This window comes from Harpia harpyja, chromosome 4 (genome assembly GCF_026419915.1).
Source record: "Harpia harpyja isolate bHarHar1 chromosome 4, bHarHar1 primary haplotype, whole genome shotgun sequence".
Taxonomy (NCBI): domain Eukaryota; kingdom Metazoa; phylum Chordata; class Aves; order Accipitriformes; family Accipitridae; genus Harpia; species Harpia harpyja.
Genome location: NC_068943.1, coordinates 71,275,032 through 71,302,408, shown reverse-complemented (window position 1 = coordinate 71,302,408; position 27,377 = coordinate 71,275,032). Strand labels below are relative to the sequence as shown.

Genomic DNA, 27,377 nt, shown 5'->3' with positions numbered 1-27,377 from the left:
GATGATCCTTCCCCTCTACTCAACACTGGTGAATCCACAGCTGAAGTACTGTGTCCAGTTCTGGGCTCCCCAGTACAAGAGAGATACAGAGCTCTGGAGAGAGTAGAGGGGATTTCAGGAATAAGGAGCAGATAGAATGGGATGGTCAGAGGATACGTAGATGCATCAGATAATGTGGAACCCAAGCATGCTGCAAACGGTATGGAACAAGAGGAGATTGTACTGGATCTGGCTGGGATGGAGTTAACTTCACTGCAGCCTCTACAGTGCTGTGCTTTGCAACTGTGGCTAAAACTGTGCTGATAACATAGCAATGTTTTGGCTATTGCTGAACAGTGCTTGCAGAGCATTAAGGCTTTCTTTCCAACCGCCCGTCACAAAGGCCAGTAGGCTGGGGGTGGGAAAAGGTTGGGAGAGGACACAGCAGGACAGCTGACCTGAGCTGACCAAAGGGATATTCCATACCGTATGAGATCATGCTCTGCAATACAAGCTCAGGGGAAGGAGCCGGGGGGGGGGGGGGGAATTTGTGGTTATGGTGTTTGCCTTCCCAAGCAACCGTTAACACCTGCTGAGACCCTGCTTTCCAGGAAAGTGGCTAAACATCTGCCTGCTGATGGGGGAGTAGTGAATAAGTTCCTCATTTTCCTTTCCTTGCACGAACAGCTTTTCCTTACCCTGTTAAGCTGTCATTATCTCAATCCGTGAGTCTTTTTGCCTGCCTTCTATTTTTTCCTCATCCCACTGGAGAGGGGAGTAAGGGTGGGTGTTTGGCTGCTGGCCAGGGTCAACCTACCACACTTCTGTAAGGAAATTCAGACCTGTATGTGCAGGGCAAATCCCTCACACAGGGGAGTGTTCGCGCAGCTTTTCTGAATGCTTAATTTTAATGGGAAATTAATAATTGCATGTTAGAATAATTTAAAGAATAATGATAGTTGTTAAGTGTCTCAAATAATCCAGAGCTGAACAGTTCTCAAGGTCTAGTTCTTTAAATTAGGTCCACAGAAAGAACAATATTACTAATCCACACCCTCAACAGCAAAATGTTTTCATTACCTGTTCTATCCGTATTTCTACATTTATATCTCTGTAGTATTCTGGAAGATTTTATCTGTGAAATCAGAGCTATAAAATGCGCAGGTTAAATTACTGAATATTGTCTACATACCATACATATTTCTAAGCCAGGATTATTGGGGGATATTTGTACTATTGTATCAAAGTAACTGTCAGAATCCTAACCATAGTTAAGAGTAGTATATTTGAGTCATGCTTTATCTTGAAATTATAAGTTAGCATCTCCTCCTAAGTATGATCAAGGAGTTTGTAAGATCCTGTATGGGGTGCAAGTTTTAAACAGTAAGACCCCTATTCTACTTCCAGCCTCTCATATTTATGTAAAAGCCATTTTACTTCTGAGAAGGAAAAAATTAGTGCAATTTTTTACGAATAACAAAGATATTTTCTAAGGACCTGTTCACTGTTTCAGGTAACTGCACAGAACTAATGCAGTCGATGCACCCTGTAACCCAGGTAGATCCACAGAGCCAATTCTCACTCAGTCTCTCAGAATCAATTGCTGCTGGAAATTATGAAGGCAGCAGTTGCTGTGTTTGTGAATTCACTGTTGCAGTTCTTAGCAGTACAGCAGTAAAGCTGCCCTGCAGTGTTCAAAGTAGCCATACCATAGCCAGCTTTAGTATGACAGCATTTTCTCACCTATATAATATACACAGCAACATTCTTACATGTAAAGGACTTTTTAAAAATCACCTTAGTATTAAAGGAGTTTTGGTAAAGCTGGTAGGCAAAGAAATAAAGGGGTGCATCTTCCATAATAAAAGGTTGCATGAAAATCACTGGGAAGATGAGCATAGACAACAATGCAACGGTTTGGAAGAGGTGTTATTTCTTGTTTTAAGCTTTCCCCCTTCTCTTGTTTCCCAGTTTGGACAGGTGACTCCTCAAAAGTTTGCTGTAGATAACATGACTTTTAATACCTGTGCTTCGTTACTTCTCCTGTGGAGAAAATGTTAAAGTGGATATTAAAAAAAAATAATTTATTTTTATATATATATATATATATATATATATATATAAAATATGACTCCTGTAGCGTGTTTCCAAGTTCCTTCTGGTTACTTATCACCTAACATTAAGGTGAGGGGCTTGCTAAAGGAGAACGATAATTTATTACTGAAAGGAATTGTGAGAAATGAGCAGAACTGAAAATGACTTTTTTAATTATCAGCATTCAGTGGTGACTAAGAACATTGTGGAATGTACAGGTCTACCAAAAGGGGCTCTCAAAATCTGGAATGTGATTCAAAAGACCCAATCCTAGAGGTTTTTTCTTATACCTCTAATAGTTGTCGTTTTCCTGATGCCTTCATTCGAATTGTGGCCATCCGTTCTGCCAAGACTGTGAGAGTGGACTGCAATGCCAGCTGATCGGCAGCTTCTGCATCCAGTGGTTCTGAAACCAGCTCCTGGGCTAATGATGTCTGAAGCTCAGTGATTTCTTCTTGTAACATTAAAATCTCATCCATCAAAGCCTATTTAGAAATGAGAGCAGAGAAAGTATTTGCTTCATTTATCACTGAGAAGAAAGTATCTCAGGAGGCATAGGCTTAATATAAAATTCAAGGTGACTGTCCCACGGGAGCATGAGGAACACAGAGTAGTGCAATATATCACTGCTGGTTTGGTAGAGTCAGAATTCAGGACTGAGTCCTGCTTTTAGATGCTTAAGCTAGGGTCATGCATCTCATAACTGAAATATGGATTTAATTACTTATCTTGAATTTCAAACATATCACAAGAAGGTATTCTTTTGGAAATATTATACATACAGATTTATTCTTCCAACAAATTTTCTGCAGGGAATTCCAGTAGATATAGTGAAGATAATGAACAGGTGAGTGAGTGTGTGTTTGTAAGAGAAAAATAGGGGCATGAGTTAGCCTCCAGCCTGAAACCTACTAACCGGACAAAGAACATCCAGCAATATATGTAAACATCCAGATATCAACTCCATGGTGTAAAAGAAGTTCTTACTATCATTCTTATTCTACAAATCAGTTTCCAAGATACCCACAAAAGGATGTTGCCTTACCAATACCTTAGAGCAGATACTTTACTTTCCTGTCTGATAGTATACACACATTGGATGCACAAGACATCACACAGTGCTACAAAAGCCAAATGATATCCTTTTCAGGTTATGGAGTTCCCACTGAAATGAGAACTGGCCCCACCAGATAGTTTCAAGCTATCATGTAGAAGGCTTAGATGATTACAACTTGGACATATGTCAGACTGATTACTTGATAAAGTATTCTCTTATTATTGAGAGCATTGTTTCCCAAGACTTCCCTTGGGAGGGAATTTTTGGTGTGCTTTGCCTTGTCTGTTTTGTTTAACAAGGCAAAGATTGTATTTAGATCAATTTACAATGCATCAGTATTGGTTATGATCTTAGTAAATTTGGAAACATTATAAATAGTCCGATATATGCTCATAGCACTTATGCCGAAGAACAGTATGTGTAGGTGTCACTGAACACAATCTTTGACAAAAGATTTTGCCGAAAATTTCGACTGGACAACCTGTTATGATCTATTCTACTTTTTAAAAAGTCTCCTTATTAAAAGAACCACCATTACACCATCTTTAGAACAGCAGGAAGTCCAGAAAGGCAAGACATACGTTTAACAGAGAAGGTTCATACAACTAATGCATGTTTTTGAGGCATCCAGCCATGAAGAATGATACTATCTAAAAAAAGGGAACTAAAGGTATACAGGTAATGCATGTTCTCCCTCTATTTCTCACATATAAGTTTTTACCTGATGTTCAGCCATCTGGCTCTCCGGGCTTTTGGCTGGTTCCAGACTCTCATTTAGTTTGACCTCAATGGTCTCCATTTTTGTGGATATAGACTGGAGTGTGTCCTGATATTTCTGTTGACGCTCAAGAGCTTCATAGAGGGTGCGCTGCTTTTCACTGATCTGAGGAGGAATGGAAGGTATAAATTCTGTCCTCTGATACAGGATTTACTCTTTCTTCTGCTTCATACGTCCCTAGGGCTTACAAGACTGAAACCAAAAACTTGCAACAATTTTTCAGAAGTATAAATTATAAAGCAAAACATCCATATTAAAAATATTTATCTGTTTAAACATCATCAGTCAAACTCTAGATTGTGACTGAAAAAAATGGACTTTAATAAGCAGGGAAAACCTAGGCACATTCTCATGCTTATTTTAGATTTTATGCACTCAAACATGCGGATGTGCACTATTTGCTAGATGCATAATTCTTAATACCCCATAATAGCTACTGTGCCTCTGCAAAGAATTAAAACTTATACCACGTGATCAAAACTTTGACCATTTTCATATACCACTGAATGGTTTTGCTGCATTACCATGTAGAAACTTGTTAAGTTGACTCAGTATTTGGAGAAACTGGATTCTTGAGCCTTTTTTGCCAGCTTATCCAGCACGAGTGGATTTCCCTGTTAGGTTATGGAATGTAGTCTGACAATAGCCAATATTTCTGAAGGCAACTATCGGCCTTAATAACTTTTATCTTTTCTTAATAGAAGTCCATCCTGCACAGGCTTTCAAACAGAAAAAAGATAATATAATATCACAACTAACAATTCCTGTTACCACCTGAAAACCAAGAATTGCAGAGAAGAATATTAGCTGAACCAGTTCTTTGCATTTTATTCCTTACAAGCTAGCAGATTATTTTGAACCCTCCAGATGAAGACTTACCACATTTTTCAGTGTTTCCCAAGAACGCTGCAAATCATCCAATTTGGCACTAGCGGCTGATTCTAAGCCTGGTTCATAAAACTCCTGGGTGGCTGAAGTGCTGGGTTGAATTTTAGCAGCTTCTGTCTGCAACTGTTCAGCAGATAAGGCTTGGTAATAAGCAATGTCCTACAAGCACGAAGCACATTATTGCACTTTCAAAATGAAAGATATTGCATATTATCCCCCCACATACTGCCCCATTGCATGTGTCCATTAAAATAAAACAAAACCCACAAAGCCAAAACCACCAGGAAACCTCTGAGCAACACAGTAAATAAATATTTAATAGTAGTACACTTAGTATGGTTTGGAGCTTCACTATGATGAAGATTGTGGATGCAGCTTGGAGGTGCAGGAGGCAACTGTGGACAGACATGGACAGGCTGGGAGTGCTACAAGTGGGAGTGTTGTTCTAGCATCATCACAACTACACATGGGGAAAACCCATCACAACAGACAGTGGGTGACGGTACTATAGGTGGCAAAGAATATCACCCTAATGAACACTAGCACAGAGAAGGCAACAGAAGAACCAAAAAGGAATATGCTGTAGGACTAGTCAATGATGTAAGAAAGAGTTTGAAGCACTAGCTTATAGTAAGACTTCGAACAAACAGGTACTCTCAATTAACTTATGAAAGATAGTGGGAAAAGGGACCAAAAGTACTAAGGAAGCTGGGCAAATGTTCAAATTACCGTTGAAAATTCAGGGTGGAACTGTTTCTCACCAGAACTTTACTTAGTGTATGGGCATTTCTTCAGCTATTGCAGGTGACAATTAAAAAGATCTACAGAAAATGTAAAATTAAGGAAACAAGCACAGTATCTATATTTAAGTCAGGAAAGCAGACTTGATGACAAGGATTATTTAAAACTGAAATCATGTATAACAGTTACCACCACATCTATTTGGAAGGTGAGAAATGCTGCAACCTTCCTTCTTCTTACTCAGTAGCCCCGCTTAGTGAACTATGCTCCAGATGATGTGACACAGAAGCTGTTGTCCAGTTTCCTCAAGCATTTTGAATTTGTAAATGCCCCAGTGAAAACTTTAAGACACAGTTTTGCTACCAGTGAAATCAGTAAGAGATTTTCCACTGAATTCTGTTAGGTTGGACCAAATTTTCTTTCAGGCAGCTCTCAAGACTTATCACAACACTTGCATAAAAAGTTGCTCAAAATCTACTGAAAAGTGTACTTGGAAAATCCTCCTCCAATGATTGCAAATTTCTCAAATTTCTTCTTTCCTGACCCTGTATGATGAGGAGGAAAATTCAGCATGTCAAGCCATGTGACTGAGAGAAAACTAAGTGCCTTTCACTTGGCAGCTTACAGAACTGTGTCTACCAAATAGGCCACAGACCATTTGCTGTACAGCAAATGTAAGAGCGTAAATGTGTATAAATACAAATTCCCAAACAATGGTGGTGAAGGGAGGCAAATCCAGTCACTGGCCAGTCACAAGTGGTGTTCCCCAGGGCTCAGAATTGGGGCCAGTTCTCTTTAATATCTTTATCAATGATCTGGACAAGTGATCGAGTGCACCCTCAGCAAGTTTGCAGATGACACCAAGTTGGGCGGGAGTGTTGATCTGCTCAAGGATAGGAAGGGTCTAGAGAGGGATCTGGACAGGCTGGATTGATGGGCCGAGGCCAGTTGTACGAGGTTCAACAAGGCCAAGTGCCGGGTCCTGCACTTGGGTCACAGCAACCCCATGCAGAGCTACAGGCTTGGAAGAGTGGCTGGAAAGCTGCCCGGCAGAAAAGGACCTGGGGGTGCTGGTTGATAGATGCCTGAATAAGAGCCAGCAGTGTGCCCAGGTGGCCAAGAAGGCCAACAGCATCCTGGCTTGTATCAGAAATAGTGTGGCCAGCAGGAGCAGGGAAGTGATCGTCCCCCTGTTTGTCCCCTGATTTGGAGCAGAATCTTTATTTCCCAATGTCATTTCAATATGTTATCTAACACAGTATGTGAACAAAACCAAACAAACTCTGGAAGAGCATAGAAACCAGGTCACTCCCACCAAATTGTCCAAAAGAGTCAGATGAGATACTTCTTCAAAGGCAATAATTGGGAAACAGAATTTTTTTACTCTGACCACAAGTGATCTTCCCAAGTCATGGTGAAAAATTGCACCAGTGCAGGCAACTTCTCATTTTGCCTTGTCTGCAGCTACTCTCCAGCCCTTAGCTAGTCTCTCTCAAGGCCAATAGAAAAGCTGTGCTTCTGAGACTTCTTAATCATGGTTTCCAGAATAAAGGGCTTGCTTTTACAGAGAGGGAAAAGCAATCCCTTTCCCCATCTTTTCAACTACTTTCTGGAGTATACAACATGGCAGTTTCTTTTTGGCAGAGCTTTCACATGATGGTAGTGTGAATCCAGATGTTTTTACAAGTAACAGATTTTGTTGCCCCTGTAAAAGCCGTAATATCTCATGCCCGCTTTTATGAAAAGTAGCCAATGAACAGTAGTCAAGCTTTGTTGTTAGGATGTAGGGTCAAAGGGTGTGTTTAGATTTCAAAAGGTATTTAACAAGGGCTGTTGCATCCTAGATGAGTTTTCGTAAGGGAAGGAGAAAGAATAATTAAGTAGGCTGTGTACAAGGAGATAGACATTTAACAGTGACCCAGCGCTGAAGGCCTGAAGCAAAAGATCAGCTGTGGCCTCCAAGGCTTTCTGATAACACTTCAGCTTTTTCAGTTCAATTGCTCTGCATTGTGTATCTGGAAAACAAGTTTTAAAAAATGTGCGAAATTTTAATCAACTACATCTTTGGGTAAGTGTGAGAAGTTTTAGCCCCAAAGGATTCTCATTCAGTACTGCAGCACAGATGAAGTTTCAGAACATGGTTTAGTGGGCATGGTTGATGGTTGAACTCGATGATCTTGAAGGTCTTTTCCAACCTAAATGATTCTATGATTCTAAGTGTCTGGTTTTGCTATACATCACAATAAACTGCATTGAAGAACTTTTAGCTATTACTGAAATATAATATACTATAAAATTCCTGAACCTTTTCAAAGTTAACATTTTTATAGTTCCCCCCCTACTCCATTGTTTTTAGAGGAGTTTCAGTATGAAACAAACAACCTGGGCAACTGTTACTTTATAACAGTGCTAGATCTGTCACTTTCTTGTATTTATGGTCTTTTTTTAATCTATTTCAATATGTAGAACCAGTCTTTCCACTAATACACAGTTGGCACTTGTTTTACATTTTCATTACTTGTTAGTAATGTAAAAATAGTGCATAGATGTCTGAATTCAGACTAGCTACATTTCACCATTAAGAAATGTTAAGAAACCCTGATGAAAGACTATAGAGAGATTATTAGGGATGAATTTAACAACAGTCTTAACACCCACCTTTCCCCTCCCCAACCCGACTTCATAAGAGCTTTTAATTTTTTTCCAAAGACTAAATTAATGTAATTCTTTACTTTCTAGAGTTCCTGTTCACATGGGGGTTTTTTGTATTTTGCAGGTGATCTTCCTGTGAGAAATTATTTCTCTTAACACCGGCTACTTTTTAAAACAAAACGTTTCCAAATTAGTTTTGCTGAGTCTTAGTGAATACAAAATATTTTTAACTTACATTTAAGCTCCTAATTCACTAATATCTAGAATTATTTTTTTTAACCAACCTTCTTTCCTGAAGTCTCCCTGGGCATTCATCATGATCAGCACTGGCAGTTTCATAGCTTCTTTAGTTTTAATCTCATGTGAGTGTGAACCTAAGCATTTTGTAAGTAAACCACTGCATTTTGGAATGTTCTTCCGCTTATTGCTTAGTCTGTGCAGTTCATTTCAACATTAACCACACTGAAGAAACCTTCGCCTGTAAGTTTTTTAGACTATTATAACACCATCGATTTTATCTCTTTCAGAGATCTTCTGTTAAATGACAGACATCATCTTTTTGTTCAATTTTGTCCTAGTAAATCACTAGGTTCTAAAACTTGCATTTTGGTGTCAGCTCATAGTGCAACAGCATCTCCACTGGGTTTTCCTTACTATTTGAGTTACCGGAGCTGTTAGCCTGGTTTTACATTTTCAGAGAAATGTAATGAACCAACATCGGCTTTGTTTATTAGGAAGCAAGCTGCTCTTGGTCCTTTAACTTTTTCACTGATTAACACTGTCATGAAATTTTTGTGTTGAAATATATAGCTGCCTCTCTACTGTAAGTAAACTTTACTAGGAAATTTGTGATTATCTGAAATAACAGAACACTAGAAAAATCCTTCTCATTCACTACGTGACTTTTTTTATTATGCTGCTGAAGATTTTGTCACCATTCTTACTCTCTTACCTTAGCATTCTTTCTCACGTCAGTTCATGAAAACAAATCATTTATATTTAGCAACTTCTATAGCACCATATGCATCTTTGAAATTAGTGGAAGGAATCAATGGGCATCTTGCTCAAACTTCTCTAATTCTACTCAGCAATGCAACACAACACACTCTACTCTTAAGTCTGCAGTGGTCATTTTGGAAGCAGTCACAAATGCAAAATGAAACAACCAACCACAAAACCCACAACATGATGAATTCAGTGAGGTAGTGACTGCTCCTAAGGCTCATTCCTAAACTTCTAAAGCTTAACATTTTACGTGTGCCTTCATGGGTGTGATGCTCAATGTGCTGGTTCATTGCTTGCATTTTAATCAATGCTGTTGTACACTCGTTCCTATTAGAAGTGTGAGAGGCCTCAGTTTTGATTTAAAATCTAACTTCAGTGATTTCACTGATCTGCCTCATTAGCACTTAAAATAGACTGTCATGGAAAGTATGGAATGAACGATACATGAAAAAAATACATGAAACTTAATACTTGAAATGGTATGAAGTGGAAAATACCAGACTGTGACTTCAATGCTACAATGCCAATGTACAGCAAGATAGATGTATATGGACATAATGCAATGTTTTATTATGGGGAGTACAAAATTGCATTTTTTCTCAGGATGCAAGTTTCCACTAAGTGCTACTAAGAAAATAAAACTTAGGTTATAAATAGAAAATAGAAGTGACATGGAAGAGCTTTGTAATTGTCACTTAAAATTTATTTTTTAAAATAGTGAATAGCTGTAACACCAGATTTATACATTTTAAACTCAGAAGTCAATATCTGTATCCATTTTGAACTAGAACCTGAAGGTTCAGTTAGGTTAGAGGTTAAAGCCTCAGTTCCTTAGAGCTATGGGTAAATATTATTTCAGAGAATTAAATAAACCACCTGTGGAATGGAACCATGCATGTCTGAGATAAAAGCCGAATGAATGCCAAGAGGGAGGTACCTGGTTAACAGAAGCATCTGTATTAGCCACAGGTGAGGGAGAGCGACAGACGGGTGGAGAAGAAATCTCACTGTTGGTTCCCTCCTCCCCAGACTCCTCAGTGACAGGGGAGAGCAGCGTGTGACAGCGACCAGCAGTCATCTGCCACAGGAAAAGCAACCCCAGAGCACAGGAAGAAAGTCAGTTACCTCAACTTCAGTTTGACTTAGGTTGAGATCAAAACAAGAAAAACAACACTTGGCCAGAATCACCATGACATTATTTAGTCATACTTCATGCTCTTACATTTACCAGTCTAAAAATCTGGTTGAATTAATAGTCTCATTTATTTGTCATACTTCAGTATGAACATGCTCTCCTGTACCCTAATGAATTTAAAAGAAAATGTATAGCGAGCAACTCAATCGTAACAAATTAGGGTTTGCCTAAGTGTCTCCTAATACAATCACTGCCACATATGGGAATACTATGGAGAGCTACAGAATAATGCAGTATTGGCCTCAGTATCCAGGCCTGGTTAGAACAAGGAACAGACTTGAAATATAAAATACACACAGTCCAGTAGCAACATACTCTTCCTGCTTCCCCAACGCTGTTACACAGTGATAAATCCGGAAATCCGCACTCTGTTTTCACTCAGACAAAAATCTCCATAGCATCTAGCAGTTATGTTTGTAATGAGACCCAATTAGAAACAAACAAAAGCAGAGTAATTCAAAGATGAGGCTTATGGCAGTATTTAGCCAGCTTTCATTTCCAACACACTCATCTGAGAATATAGCAGCATATTGTCAATTATCACATCAACATTTTAAGACAAGAGCTTTAAAAATATGGTGTGTAAAACCTATACACTGCAACATGTTATGAAATAATATGTATTCTGTTTTTATCTTATTCCTGCAATTCAGTAGTTTCTCAGCATTTGCTCTTGCATGCTGACAGCTACGAAAAAGTACTATATTTGCATCTTATTACAGACAACTTCCGCCGGTATCTGTCTGTTAAATAACTGCACCCTTTATAAACAAGTCTTGAAAACCCATATAAAGCAAAATAGAGTAAGGGGAATCTGCAGCTTGTTTGGTTTGCCACACTCCAGCCATTTCAAAAGCAAAACATAGATGTGAGCTGCGGCAATCTGCTACGCGGTAGTGTTGCAATGATGCGAAAGCAAGCAGCTCAGATAAACGGTACTGAGACCAATGCATTCCTTACCATAACCACCGAGGGATGAGTGGGGTGTGCTGGGAGCAGGTCTGAATCCAGCTCCTCCATTCCGTCTGAAAGCCCCTCCACTTCTGTCACTGTCAGCAGCATGGTGGCATGTTTTGCTTTCATTGTCAGCATCTTGCACTTCGAATTCAAAGCAGCAATTTGCTCCTGGTATCCTTTGATCTTCTGAGCCAGCTCCTGAGGAAACATTTTTTTTCCCTAATGCAGAGGCAGCCAATGAAGGCCACAGGGCCAGCAGCATTTCGGCTTCCGTGGTGAAGGCAAGCTCTCTCCTCCAAGCCCAGCCAATAACATCCTAGCGCTGCCTCTCAGAAACCCCGCATAAGCCTCTGCACTAGCTGACGAGCAGGATGTTGATAGTGGAGGGAACAAGTCAGGCTGCGTCTGGCTGCACAGCTAAACCACAGAGCCGAGAGCTTTGAAGCGAAGCCGGAAAAGTGCTGCGAAAGGCACTGTGTGCATGATAGTCGCAGAGGGGAGGGAGGGAGGGAGGGAGGGAGGGAGGCCTCACGCTTGCATCCAGCCTGAACCTGACACGACGTCTATAAGTGTGCAACTGCAGCAAAGGGGAACACCTCTCCCTCTTCCTGTCCTATTTTTTTCCCGTTCTATTTCCATTTGTCTGAGGAAGATGAAGCTTCTCCACACAGTGCATGCCATGGAAATGAGGTCATGTGGTAACCACAACTGTACAAAATGCCCCATTCAGATCTCACCAGAAAGAAAGAATTGTTCAAACAATAACTCACAGGGTCTAACAAGATCAAATGTGATAGGAACAATCAGTCACATAATAAGATTAAATGCAGACTGGATCGCTTTTTCCCAGTGTTTGGATAAGCTATACTTTAATCTTGTTTTGGTTTTGTGTAAGTCTTCAGAGTTAAAAGCTGAGCTGCGCAGAGTACTAACTTTTCCTTAAAAAGAGCTGGGGAATCTGGCCTAAAGCAGAGTGTATTTTAAAATATTGGTTTTTATGGCTATGAAATGGTCTATCTGCATGGCCAAACACCATCGTAAGTTTAAGTTTAGTCAGAGAAGAAAGACGGAAATTAATAGCCTTCGAAACTGACTTGTCTTCTCTCCTACCCTGTACTGCTGCCCAGTTCAGTGTCCAGTTTTAACGCTTTCAATTACTACACTTAAAATAAAAAATGGTGGAAGATTCACATTTCTGCCAAAGCTATTGTTCCTGTCTCCCTAGAGGCTCAGTAACATGATAGAATTTTGATCTTTAAAGTGAAAACAACATTTGTATAAGCTTGCCTGCTAAATCGGTGATTATTCATTCAAATACATATTTCTGCTTTATTTTTATAACTGCTTTTCTTTCTTCAACAAACACAAGTTTTCAAGGAAAAATAGCAACAGAAGTTGCAAGATCTAGCAGGTATAATCATAAACAATTACAATATCTTTTGAAAAGTAAATAAGATTACTGCTTCAAGCTGGTAAAATTAAAAGATTTTTTTGGTTGTATAACATTTTCAGGAAACCATTTCCTCAAAATCACAGTGCAGAACAGTTACAGCAAGAAATACAGAGTCAGAAATGGAAGCAGCACAAAGACTGAGGATGACACTTTACTGCCTGGGTTTCAGTGGTACCTGGTCACTGTCTGTCACTTTAGCAACAAAACGAGCTCTCTTGGAGCTCCAAGGCTTACCTTGGAGACTAAGCAAAGTCTTGAATGTAAAACATCAACTAGATCAATCAAAAACCAAACTGAAATCAAATCAAGCCATAACTTTAATGTCTAGCAGGTGGAATAGTTACCTGCTCTGTTTGGCAAGTACCAGTCATTCACTAATGCTCAATGAATGACATCTCTGGGGCTCAGTAGGAATTATTGTCATTCAATATACTTACTTAACTCCATCTATATTACTGAAACGCAATAATGTTTGTGGCATTAATGTCCAATGCACTGAGTATCTAACATACCTCTCTCAACTGGAAACAAAGAAAAGGAAAAGGAGGCAAAAATGTGATTGTGAAAAAAATAAAGCCGCTTATAAAAGCAATGTCCTATGAGGTACTGTATTGTCCATTAAAATAATCCACAAGTATGGAGATACTCTCCCACATTTTTATCGGAAAGAAACACAGTTCAGTAAACGTAGTTCTAGAATATAACTAGTTACATACATGCATAGTAATACAAGCTTCCTACAAATCAGGGTGTACTTTCCTGCTGCTTTCTTCCTCTTATTTTAATTCTAAATATAGCAATACAAATGTCCCTTTAAGTTCTTGTTCCTGCAGGCTTCAACAAGGAATCTGGTAACTGATGTCTTCTTAAATTAATAACTAACAAGCATCTTGACAGACTTGCCTTTTGAAGTAGTGTATATAATATAGGGTTTGGTATATCCCCTTTATGCTGTGCTTTTCCACAGGTATTTAGCAGACAAAATATGAGCCAAAAATATGCATATCTCAGTCTTTCGAAACTCCTTGCCCCTAAATGTGGAAAGCTTGCAAGTATGAAACCTGACCACTCTGGTTGATCTCAACATGTGCAATAGAGTAAAGCTGCTGTCTTCCTGTAGATGCTTAGAAGGACTCCTAGCTACTGAGCTTGTTCAAATGTAGATGAAACTTAAGCTGCCCCATTTTTAATTCCTCCTCCTGCAGCATCATTCCTTCCTCCAGCAATATTACCCTGTACTGCTGAAGCCACTCTCCTGCATTTGCTGTTCCAGAACATTTGAACAGAGAATAGTAGCATTATTAATTCAGTACTAAAAAACCAGTAGTGTTTCTTTTAGGCAACTTGCTCTGTGTTTATACTGACTTTTGTAACAACTGTATAGAAAATGAGCAACACATATAACATTAGGTTATATTACATAATAGCACAGATAGCTTTAATTCAAACGTAAAGAAGTGGTGCCATCTGGTGCCAAAAGTGACACACAGAGATCAGTGGTGCATCGTCTATCCCAAGCAATACACAAGAGACAGGCGAAGGGGAAAGGGGCTCAAGAGCTCCCATGCCAGCACAGCAAGAGGGCTGCACAGGGACTGTCCCAACTCATTCGAGTGCTGACGATCAATGAGTTTGAAGGCAGGACCTGTAACTCCACAGGGCAAAACTCTTCCCAAGAATGACTTTAAAAGAAGTCTTTGGAGTGCATGTTGCAGAGTTTTGCTCCAAATCTACTGTGGTTTTCCTGTGATTCAAGTCTCTTGCTGTTCTTTTACAGAACAGTACTAGGATGGAAATAAGTAAGTACTTCAGGATATGTATCTATAAAAAATGATCACTGAACTAGCAGTGATCACCTGACTATCTGCTCACATTGACTTCCAAGACACTCCTCAGTCGAGTACCTACGTTAACTGTCCCTTAATTATGCAATGCTTTTGTTTGTCGTAATGTTGCCTCGAGATTAGCACACATTGAACTGAATAAACAAAGGAAAACTCCATACTGTACCAATAGCATGAGTTTCCTATCTGGTATTAAGTCTATCTGTTCAACTAGCCTTGAGCAAGTCTGAGAAGCTACTCAGCTAATCTATGACGATTGCTTATGAAAAGTTTTTTGGGTCGACGAACTGCCATTGAGCCCATGTGTTTGCATTTTGGCTCTCCTACCTCATGACGTGAAATCTGGACCTGGAGTTCCTGAATGTTGCTGGTTGCTATTGGCTTGTCTTGGATCTCATGATGGGCACTCTCTATCATTTGCTGCAAATGTTTCATTTCTTGCTCGTATTGCTCATACTGAACCACTGCTTCCTAGAGAGGAAAAAAAAAATATTGAGTGTCTACATGAAAATAAATATTTACTTAGTCGAAGCATGACTGATCTCCTTTCTGAAGTGGAGGAAACTTACATCTATCTGGCACTCACATCTGGATAAGCAAAGCAGGAATATAGTCAGGAAAAAGTTCCTTCAGAAATATTGTGAACTGCAATGAATTCAATGGTTTCATTTATTCAACTATTTCCAAAAAACAGTTCACATAACATGATGTTTTAGGTATCCAATATAAGGAACTAGAACTTCTGCTTCCAACAAGTACCTGCACCAAACATACCCACCAAAAGATAGTATTGCCTAGTCTCATGGTTTTACTATAAAGCATTTTCATCTGCTTTTTCACTTCAAGCCTCCATTTATGAAGTGGAAAGACTATATGAAAAAGTTAGATTTTACAGAAAATACAGCTGGGAGAGAATTATGAAGATTGATGCAGACCATTATCCTATCAGCCTAGTATCAATTCTTTCTATCATAGATTCACCAGCAGTTTGTCTAACCTGTTTTTAAAACTTTTGAGTTTGACATTGTATCCTTTCCTTGTACTTAAGTATCATTAAGCATCCTTAATGATCTAAAGTCTCTTCTGTTACCTAACTTGAAGCTCTGTAGTTGTATAGCTCACTATGTATTTTTCTATCACTAAATAGCAAGAAAGTAAAAGGTTATTCTCTTAATCTTTGGAAATACATTTTACATGTTCAATTATGAATTCAAACAATCAAACGAATCCTAGTTTTCTTGTATTTAGCAAAACTTGAAAATGCAAATTTAATAGATGCTGAATGACTCCAAAATCAGAAAGGACATATATATAAATTTTAAATAAAGAGAAAATAAAATAATTATTTTTATCCTAGAAAACTATTTAAGTAACCCAATAGTTTTTATGCAATCACTCTAAGCAGTTGATGTTATAATGATATATTAATTTCATTAACTGATTACATATATTATAAAATTAGCCTGCATACAATTGTATATTAGCTACTCGTCTAGTTAATCCTAACAGCATTATGAAAAACATAGCAAGATCGAGGTGAGAACTGAGACGAGAGTTTGATTAAATCAACAGTTAACATGATCATGAATGTTAAAACCCCCAAAAACATGGAGTCAGAAAGGACTGAAACCTAGTGGGGATCTTCCTAGTGGTACTACATGGAAAAGAGGAATGCAGAGAGATAGGAAATTCTCTGTTTGCCTCACAATTTGTATGGCACTGCTCGAGTTTGAGTAATTTACAGGACGGAGTTACACTCGCCTGCATGATGTTGCACTGCTGAATGGCAGTGTGCTGCAGGCGGCTGGCCTCCTCCTGGAGCCGGAGAGCACTGTGGCACAGTGGCAGGCCGGTGACCACCTCTTCGGGAATCCTCAGGGCACTCTGGCAGACTTGCACGGCGTGAACTTTTGGCTTCAGCGACTCCATTTCAGACAACAGATGCTAGAAACAAAGTCAGTGCCACAGTAAGCCAGTTTTGCAGAACTCCCAGAGCGTTTCATGCAGCACAAGAAAAATACTGACGAGCTCAAGCACTAAACCAAACAAATTTGATTATCTATTTTCTAAATTGAATATAATCAGGACACACTTTGTCTGGAGTTGCTCATCCTGAAGTGAGCATTCTTTTAAATATCAAAAAGCCCATATAATAGGAATAAAAATAATTCATTAAAAAGCCTAGTAGTACCTATTTCTAAGTGTCTAAGAACGAAAATATTTCTGTTAACATATTTGAAAAAAATATCTTTACAAAATCCACAAATCAAAGCAGCATAGGAGTCATTTATGTATACACATATTTTAATGTTAAAATCTGAGTGAACTCCCTGCTGGGACACAGAAGCACATTTTCAAACCAGCAAATAAATCCCATTGTGTTCACAGTGTTCCTCTGAAAATACAAACCACAGCTGAAAATGTTGCTTAAAATTTAAAAGGCAATCAAACAGAAAGAAACACAGCTACACAGAAATCCTTTCCTTTGAATAATCATGCGCTGGATGCCTTTGTTAATAGTCTCTGTTCCGTTCACAATGTCCATTCAAGCTGTCTGTTCATATGTATGAGAAGGGTCTAAGTGCAATGACTGGAGAATAGATTTGATCAGCATTCTTTTTATCTTCATTGGGTAGTTTAATGTATTCACAGATAGAAAAAGAAAAACAATTTAAAAAAAAAGAAAAAGGCAAAGTTGATGAAAAGGGCCTTAGCACATTAGAATAATATTTTAAGTTCAATAGGTATAAATCAGCTAGACAATGTGTATGGCAAACAGGGATAAAGAGGCTGGTTGTCTCCCTTCCCCTATACCATGTGCAAAAAGATAGCTAAATGGGTCTGAAGTGCATACTGACGTGAATATTGTGGTTTGCTCTTTATTTCTGTGCCTTCATGACATATGGTAGATAAACTAACCAGAGATTTGGTATAACGACCTATTCCTCAGACATCACTGGTGTGGCCTTTCCTCTGGTAGGCCCCATACTGCTGGCAAAGGATGCCTTTATTGTGCAATCGGCACCCAGAGGTACCCTGGGGGCTGCATGCCAGCCAAGAACTCTCCAAGACCCCTTCTCTGGTCTGGTGAAACAGGTGGGCAGGGGCTATAGCCCCTTTCTGTACAAAAGAAAGTCGTACTGTGAGACCTGCTAGAATACACATCAACAGCAATGTAAAATCTGTATTCCTTTAGTCTTACGGCGGGTGATGTGTTTCACTTACACTCTTCAATGCCATATTCTGAAATTTGGCTGCAAGTGCCTAGAATAAAGACTGCATATTATAATCAAAAGGGAAAGCTCTGCAAATTTACCTTTCATCCATATGTTTTTCTGCAGATTTTAATCCTGAAGTGGACCTGTTGACATTTAGTTTTCACTGGCAGACTAAGACAGTTAGTTCTGCATATTAGCTTACAGCAAGAAACGTTTCTTAAGCAACTCAGGAAGCTATAACTTGGGTTATTTTTCTTGTCATGAGACTGAGACCAAAAATAACAAATTGACAAATCTCTATAGTAGGCCAAGTGCAATACAGAAAGTAGCAATATCTTACAGAGGTAATTCAACTAAACATACGAAAATGTAACTAGGCTTAAGGAAAATTGAATTTTCTCTTAGCTTTCCAATTGACTATTGGGGGAGCTAGCAACACACTATCTCAGTGCATGTCTATCTGTCAAATGGTGATAACAATCTAGATTTCCTTTTGAAGTACTTAAAGAACCTGTTGATGAAAAGCACTGGATAAGAACTGAGCTTTATTATTATTATTAATATGGATTAAACTTGGATTGGATGCACATTTCTCAGAATTGCATCAACCTAAGAACAATCTCATAAAGGATTATATTTCAACCATTCCCTTTGAGGGAATGATTTTTCCCATTCCGTCTCTTATTCCCTTGGCAGTAATTTGGGGCTAGACTCTGAAAAAATGACCCACCTAAGAAACACCACAATCGTTCTCAACAAACATTCATTATTCTTTGTGTAAGCTGACACTACTCAAGTGCTTATTTTGAGGTCCTGGCCTTTTACCTGTCTGTGAGAAAGTTGCTCTTTCAAGCTCAAATGCCCAAGCTCTGGAGAGGTCAGTGTGGCTTGGGCTTGCTCCAGAGCAGCCTGCAGGGCTCTCAGCTCAACTTCAAGTTTCTTCATGTCCTGTAACACAACACATTTGATTCAGGGTTAAATAAGAAAAAAAAGAAAAAAAAACCCACTATAAATATATCTGTCTGGATTTTGTAGCTACATCCCTTATATACAGTGCTAAAACTAATTCATAGTTTTAACAATGAATTTTAAATCTTTAAAATATTGGATAAAAATACCAGTCATATGACAGTCTAGAAAAAGAGGTCTCAAAGTGTGCTGGTTTTGTCTGGGATAGCGTTAATTTTCTTCATAGTAGCTGGTATGGGGCTGTGATTTGGATTTGTGCTGAAAACAGTGTTGATAACTCAGGGATGTTTTTGTTACTGCTGAGCAGTGCTTACACAGAGTCAAGGCCTTTTCTGCTTCTCAACCCACCCCACCAGCGAGCAGGCTGGGGGGGCACAAGGAGCTGGGAGGGGACACAGCCAGGACAGTTGACCCCAACTGACCCAACGGATATCCCAGACCACACGACGTCATGCTCAGCCTATAAAGCTGGGGGAAGAGGAAGGAAGGGAGGGATGTTTGGAGTTGTGGCATTTGTCTTCCCAAGTACCCATTATGTGTGATGGAGCCCTGCTTTCCTGGAGATGGCTGAACACCTGCCTGCCCATGGGAAGTGGGGAATTAATTCCTTGGTTTGCTTTGCTTGCGCGCGCGGCTTTTGCTTTACCTATGAAACTGTCTTTATCTCAACCCGCGAGTTTTCTCACTTTTACCCTTCTGATTCTCTCCCCCATCCCACTGTGAGGGAGGTGAGTGAGCGGCTGGGTGGGGCTTAGTTGCCAGCTGGGGTTAAACCACGACACAAAGCCAGAGTTATTATTTTAAGTACTTCCTCAATCTCAAATACAGCATGTACTTTATAAAGCTAATATCATAAAGTTTGAGGCCTAGATGTCCTCTAGTCATCTTCCTGTAATAAGATAGGACATAACTGTCTTATCTTTACAGGCCATTCTTAAAGGCCACTAGCAGTGGAGTCCCACTTACCTCTACAGACAACATATTCCACTATTTCAGTACTCTTTTTTGGTAGAAAGTTTTTTCTGATGGTCTGACATAAAGTTATCTTTTGGTGTAATTTCAATCCTCTATTTACTATCCCATTAACAACAGACATGAAGAACAAATTATTTTTATTCTCTCTGAATACATCTTATGTTAGGATAATCCTTTTTCATGCATTTTGTCTACAAATTTACACACATATCACAATCATCACTATCCTCTGGTTCCTTCTCCAGTCGGTCCACATCTTTTTTTCAAGTGCAAAACTGGTCACAGCTGAAACCTCGCTAGTGACCAACAGGTAGAACAAAAGGACTTACTTCACATACCTTACAATTATATACTTTATTTTCTGCATGGCGTTTGGATTTTTAAAACAATGTGGCATTGTTCACTCATTTTTCCATGATCCACATTATTAAACTTAAGACCTTTAAACAGGGTGCGTCAAGCCAGTAGTTCCTCATTCAGAGGAGCACATGCCTGGTTCTTCCTGTCTAAAAGTAACAATTTGCCCCTGTCTCTGTTGACTAGCAGCCTAATTTTTTTCAGGTAGTCCCTGTATATTTGGTGTTGTCTAAGCATCCCAAAAGCCATGATCTCTAAACCATCATCCAACTCATTAATGAAAATTTTGAATAGTACCAGATCCAAGGGAGAAGCCTGCAAAACCCTACTTGATGTAGCCCTCCTTTTGGGCTGTGAACCATTGACAACTACACACCAGGTAAGTTTTCTAGCCAGCTTTACACATACCTATTGTATTTTCAACCAGATAAGCTTATTAACTCTGTTAATAACAATATAATGTGAAATATTATTAAAGTCAAGATATATCACATATTATACATTTATATAAAACTCTATCTATTACTTTCACATTAAATTGGTCACTTTTGATATGATTTTTTTCCTTTGTAAATTTTTGTTGACTTCTATTCATCTCCATGTTTTCTTATAACAATTTACAAATAGTTTATTCAATTGTTCCAATATTTCTCTGAGAACTGAAGTTAGTAAGTTTCACTTCTACTATGCTTACTTGTACGTAAATCTCTGGTTTGTTCTATGAAAAATAAATTAAAAAATAATAAAAGCCTTCAGCTCATAAACTGCGGTTTACTGATTTGTGCTTTTGTAATGAAAAGAAGTCTTCTTCAAAACCTCTCTGTTACACTGTTATGGCTGCTGCAGCTGCAGCATTTCTCCTATGTCCTATAAATGTTGTAAAGTAAGAGTCAAATGTGGAGAAGGACCACTTTATCCTTAGCTGCGATTGTCCTAACAATTAGCGATAGCCTATTCTCTTAGTTGTCTATAAGTATTTTCCTATTTAGTAGTGTGTAATTGTAGCAGGTGACAGCAGAAGAACCCCTATAAATATACTAATTATACCATTCTAATATTAATTTTTTTTCCTGAATTATTGTACTAATTAAAAAAAAAAAAAAAAGGTAAAATTTCTTGCCCTGAAGGTAAGCGCAGGTAGAAAAGACTTCTATGCTTTTCCCTGTGTCTTGCACCAGTTTACCATGCCCTCAGGCACTGCATAGGCATAACACACATTTACATTAACACTAAACCCATATGGAAGAGCTGCACTGAAATGTCAGAGCCATGAAAAAGCATGTTCATTCTTTTCATGGCACTCCCTTGTAGAGGTAGGTCTTACGTTATGGAATTCTGATCTGGTCCAGTACTGATCTGAATTAATAGATAGCAGGCTTTAGATATCTTTTAAAAGAAAAATAAAGGAAATGGCACTGTATAAGCACCAACACAGATACTTTTCAAGTATCTAAACACAGGTGCTTAGTGCCACTTGAGACACACCATTATCCCCAATACATCCATCCAGAATGGGCAGATATGACAGGACCTGCAGGAATCTTGTCCCCATCTGGTATAGCACCTGAAGGCAGTATCTTAAACAGCGCAAGATATCTAACTTTAGACAACACAATCATGCCCGTTATAGACCACAGATAATCTGCACTGCTACGTGTCTCAGAAACATGATGCACACACAACCCTAAGCTGTCAGCTAGCATTAGAAAAACTGCTTTCATATACCTTGGCAGCATCTTGGAGATTTGGTAGCCGCACTTTGATAACTTGCTGTAATTCCTCTGTCCGCCGCCCCAGTTCCAGCACTTGCTGTGACATTCCTTCAGTACAGTATACACTTGCCAGATACTCAATCCTCTCACTCATGGCCTCAAGATCACCATGAATCTCTCCAGACTCATCAAGCATAGTCTAGATGGAGATATGAACAAACTGAATGCCAGAGTTGATCTTCAGATTAAACATATCTTTAAGTATATTCCTGTTTTGCAAACTCCTCAATTAGTACACATCTGTAAGCATATGATTAAGTTCTACTGATTTCCTGTAAGGCTTCGGCAATATGCTTAGTTCTTAGCGTATGCTGAAGTGCTTCAGCTTATGGAGACTGGGAAATGGAAGAGTAAGTCATGAAGCTTCAGCAGCTGTACTTACCAACACATTCATTTTAGTGTTTTGCTATACACACTTGCCTGTAAAAATATAATATAGACATTCTATGGATAGGATTTGTTCTGGAAGCCTGATGTACCTAATAGGAAGCAGCAGAAAGCACTTGGGTGCCATAGTCATTAATGCTGCCTAAAAAATGGCTACCAAAGTGTTCTGTGGGATGGCATGGGTTAAGCCCGTATCCTCATTGATTTTTGAACCAGGGAAAAAGCCATAGCAAAACCAACCAGAAATGCTATCTCCCAGCTATCCTCAAGATAAATTGCCTGGAGGTTCCTATTCAGAATAAGAAAGCGTGACATACTGTGTTGTCCCAATGTAAGTGAATGCAGCTGACAATTAACTAATGTATATTATAATATTATATTAATTAACTAATGTATATATAAAAAACATAACTAACGCAGTCTTATTTTGGCATTAGTGAGACATGGTCATTTTATGACGCTTTGATTTGTTTCATGTGGTCATGTAACACTCGGCAAGCTTGAACGTTATCAAACTGCTCCACTGATACCACACTTACACATTGCACACACAGAAAAAATTGCACTGTCACAGGGACAGCAGATCACTCTGATGTGAGATGTTCAGGAATTCTGGAAAGAAAACTGGAAGAAACTCATCCATTGGGTATCAGTCTGAGAACATTTGGTGTTAAACTCATCAGACGAGGACAAAGGCTATTCCAATTTAGTGTAAAGGAGAAAGAAAAAAAAAGCAAACTGAAAATAATGTTTGCTTAACTAAAATTCTAGAGGAATATTAGCTGCAATGAGGTACTATGTGTGATAGAATCACAGCGTATAGACACAGTACTCAGTCAAAAGCTACTATTAAGCCAATGTACTTGAATAAACTTGGAGATCAACTTTGAATCACGTAGCTTTATTCAGCAATATATCTTAATTTCAGTCTTCAAAACATTTGTCCAAAACTAATTAATCATCTTTCAAGACTTGGGGGAACAGTAAAAGAAACCTAGCATTTTAAGACTTTTTTTCCTCAAGGAAAGGAGGCAAAACGGTGTAGGAAATAAAACTTCACTGCTTAGAAAATAACTTCTTTTATACACTGCCCTTTAATTTTCATAGCTCATATAATCACCTGGTAGGCTTTAAACTGATCACGAAGCTGAGAGGAAGAATTCCATGTTATACTACCATGCACTAGGATGTTTGCTTTCTCGATCCATTTCAATATGAACTCCAGCATTTCATTGTATTCTTCCAAGTGTGAAGCAGCCTGGATATAAAAGAAAAATCAACTTAAGCCTAAAATATAATTCTGTACAGTTCTTAGAGAATGATAAAATTAATTTTATTTCATTTACTGTTTTTAACTTGGGGAAAAGATTTAACAACTTTTCCTTACTGTTGAATATAATTTAATTACTTCTGTATTTATGGAGTTAAAATAGGTCTGCTTCGAGTAACAAGTATATCTATTTCAGGGAAAAAGAAGCACTATAGGAATGTAGGTCACACAGGGACAGTGCATTGATGCTCAAATATATCCCTACAGGGTACACTTCCTGCACATTTCAGCCTCACACATAAGTTCCAAAATACCTTCTTGCTCGGTTTGTGGCTCACTGCAAGCCTCCTTTACATCATTCCTTATTTTTCTTTGGGGATGACATGAAAAGGGACAAAATGACCTTTTTTTAAAACCTGCTTTGTCCACTCACTCTGCCATATTTCCAAAAAGAGAAATATTGCATTTATTTCAAAATACAGGACAAAATCTCCACTTTCTGATTCATCTAATTTCTATTTAGCAAAGTACTCTTTAGTTCAAATTTTCTTCTCACTTAGCAGGAATAATTTCACTGATTTCCATGCATTTGTCCTGTATGAAGGATGGATCAAATCCTAGGTGACTGAACTGTATTTGCATGCAGTTTGCCTTACCTATCATTTTTTATGATAGGAAGTGGACTTCTTGGTGCTGAACAAAAATATCCTAATAGTTAAATCCCTTCTCCAAGTACCTTTGACTGAACTCTTACTGTGATAGTAATTTTCTGCCTCTTTTTGAAAACAATTTTTCAGAGGAAACTGAAGAGTACCATGAAATAGTTATCTTTTTCAAGCCTTACAGAAGCTTCTTTATGCATGCAGAAAAGAGAACTCATAATTTATCAGGGTATTGATGGCAGAACCATAGAAAATCCATTTCTTTGCTTTTAGCTAGACTTTTTGGGGATAACAATTAGCAAAAAAAATACATAAGAAGGAGTTTCAGGGACCTTGAACTGCACGGTAAGCATCTTTATGAATGCTGAAACTTTGCATAAACATTATGCATTACCAGGGCCAGTGTATCTAGGCTTTTCTATTGAATCTACAAATTATATTCACCATCTATAGATTGTGACGAGAGCAAAATAATTTTTTTTCTTTTTGTAATGCTGCAAATATAGGTAACAGTGATAAGAGAGAGGCCCTGAAAAGTACAATGAAATACTATTTCCTGGCATGCTACTGTTTGTGAGAAGGTCTCTAATCCTTTCAGGGCACCAGAGGAACCAACCAGCAGATGATTCATGAAAGAGGATGTTAAAGCAGCATCACAGAATTATTCCACGCTCCTGATCTGACCCGTCTGTGCCTCTCTTTGAGGTGTGATGCAAGCCCTGACTAATAATAGCCAGATGTGCCAAGGAATGCTCCTTCTTGCATAACTACAGGAAAATAAATGGGAAGTCTGCATGCTCCTTCTGCTTCTGAAAGGAAACAGCAGAAAGGATTTGAGATCATACCTGACTGAGCTTTGCTGCTCTGTACTCAGCCTGCCGTATGGTCTGTTGGTGCAATGCAGTAAGTTTCCCTATCCTGTTAGCCAGCTGCTTAGCCAGCAGTGCATTCTGCTCTGTGAAGTCCTGGACTGATGCATCTAATTCCAACAGCTTTATATTGCAGCTGTCCAACTCTTCACCGAGGATCTAGACAGAAAAGGAAGAAAATCAGTGATCCAGGAAATGTTAGCTTTTTAGTTGATTATTTCTAGTCCAACTTGCAACTTTATACACTGTCCAAAGTCTCCATAGTTTGTTCCATTTTTATTCTGGCTGGAAACCAACAATACTTCTCTAAGTAGGGAAGCAGAACAGCAGGATGTTTGGTCATCTCTTAAATGTGTGCCACTACTCTTTCTTCTCTGACTTCCTGGCTGAAAAAGATAACTGTTTTCCCTACCACAGCAAAAGACTGAGTCACTTCAGAGTGACATTAACTGTTCTTGGCCATCTTTCTGTTTGTTTTTGAAATGAATAGTCAGCACACATTGCCATGACAAGGATTTTTATTTATTGGAAAGGGGTTTTGTTTTGTTGCTGTCTTAAAACATACCTTTACAAACCCAGAAATATGTAATTACTCATTAATACATTATGAAAACTTTTCATTTGAAACTTGCATTTTCATAGCTTGATCTTGACACAGGAGCAGTCTGGATCATGCTAGACTGCTTCAACAGAAATAGATTTTAAAATCAAATTTTCTTACCATAGTTACAAAGTTTCTGAAAAGTTTAAAAAGGAAACCTAAAAGGTTTTCCATGTTTCTTATAGACTGATAACACACTTATGCGCTACAGTTTCTTGGGGAGGGGGTATTGGGTTTCTTCTGTATTTGGTTTTTATACCTAAGCTGTTAACAATTCCTTGGTTTTGTAATATAAATAAAATAAGTCTCATCAAACACTCTAGCCCCTTTCCAATTATTTTTAGAAATTTAAATTGCAATCATCAAACAAAAATTGATTCAGAACACTGCTGTAGCTACAGGTGCTTCAAGAAATTACTTCAAGCTCTTCAGGTTAGGGCTGTCCTGGCAGACACACCATAGAGTGTAAGTTATGATCAATTGTTATGATAAACAATGTTATTCCATGAACTTAGTGACATAACTGTCTACATGTAGACATAAAGACAGATGTTGAACTACTCATCTAAAGACAAAGACACACATATTTCAGGCAGGCATAAATAAATGTCTCCACTATAGAAACGATACAGAATTTATATGCTGTTTAAAAGTGAGGGAAGGATCCATTTGGCTTGGGTCACATGGATTTAAAACAGATTTTTATTTTATTTTTCACAATCAGTTTCAATGTTAATATAAAAATATTTACTGCTGTAATCAAAGCCAAGCCAATCTCAGGAGTATCAGCTGAGCACTGACATAAAAACTCTCTGTCACTGGAGATTTAGTGATGTTCCCTCAACTGCATTTGTCTATGCAACACTGGAAAGCACATTTCACTGGCATTCTGCTTAATTACTGGAATCAAGGAGATACACCAAATTTAACAGGATATATTTCAGTGACACCTGCTGCAAAGCAAATGCTATTTTGGAGCATACTGAGAGCAACTCATGAAAATAAACAGGTAATTTTTTACATCCCAGACATGCCAAATCTTCTCCTATGCTTTGCTTACTTTCAGACAGTAACTTGGTCAAGTTTATCCTTAAACCAAAGCCCCCAAACTTCCACCTTCAACTAACCCTTCCCCCATCTTTCCACCCCCCAAAAGGCCCTACTCCCATATGATGATCTTAACTTAGACATTACACTCAGTACAGATGAGCTTTTCTGAGTGTGCAACATACCTAAGGTTAAGAAAACCCACAAAAAAACCCCAAGAGTCCTTTGCATTACCCTTAACCGCAGCAGTAGCACTTTACCTCATTATTGCACCAAATGATACAAGATGGACTATTGGCTAAGTAAATTCTATTTATCACAAGTAAAGGTATACTGTAAAGAATGGTCTTTTCAAAACAGACTGGGTCAAGGAGCAGTTTGGGAGCCTCTTAGGCTTTCCCAAATTACAGTCATACTCATTATTTAGAAGGAATAGCCTAACTTTGTCCATCTGACTTGCTTTTACTCTCAGCTACTTCCTCCAAGTCCTGTTACTCACTCAAGTCCCTGTATGGGCTAGTTTGCAAAGAATATAATTAAAAAATCTCATCAGTCAACCCTTATTTCTATCCATTCTTCTGTTGAACTACATTAAAAAAATGTGTCA

At 38.5% G+C, this 27,377-nt stretch overlaps 1 protein-coding gene and 1 long non-coding RNA gene across 19 annotated transcripts in view; one reads left to right on the top strand and one right to left on the bottom strand.

Annotated features, from left to right (window-relative positions):
* SYNE1 (spectrin repeat containing nuclear envelope protein 1) overlaps positions 1–27,377 on the bottom strand; it is a 327,350-nt gene that overhangs the window by 99,404 nt on the left and 200,569 nt on the right. For 16 of the 18 annotated variants that reach the window (XR_008234789.1, XM_052784707.1, XM_052784709.1 and 13 more), the window contains 11 exons: positions 25,099–25,281; positions 23,442–23,579; positions 21,888–22,073; positions 18,687–18,809; positions 16,401–16,587; positions 14,971–15,110; positions 11,350–11,544; positions 10,132–10,272; positions 4,788–4,955; positions 3,852–4,013; positions 2,364–2,558 (listed from right to left, as the gene is read on the bottom strand). Coding sequence is in view for 17 of the 18 variants with exons in the window: in XM_052784707.1 (XP_052640667.1) it covers positions 2,364–2,558; positions 3,852–4,013; positions 4,788–4,955; positions 10,132–10,272; positions 11,350–11,544; positions 14,971–15,110; positions 16,401–16,587; positions 18,687–18,809; positions 21,888–22,073; positions 23,442–23,579; positions 25,099–25,281 (1,818 nt within the window). In the remaining variant the exon portion in view is untranslated. The remainder of the gene's footprint in view (positions 1–2,363; positions 2,559–3,851; positions 4,014–4,787; positions 4,956–10,131; positions 10,273–11,349; positions 11,545–14,970; positions 15,111–16,400; positions 16,588–18,686; positions 18,810–21,887; positions 22,074–23,441; positions 23,580–25,098; positions 25,282–27,377) is intronic. The other 2 variants (XM_052784701.1, XM_052784706.1) reach the window with 2 other exon arrangements.
* LOC128140608 (uncharacterized) lies at positions 20,340–26,038 on the top strand. The gene is made up of 2 exons (XR_008234790.1): positions 20,340–20,541; positions 24,852–26,038. It is a non-coding gene; the product is annotated as an uncharacterized LOC128140608 (long non-coding RNA).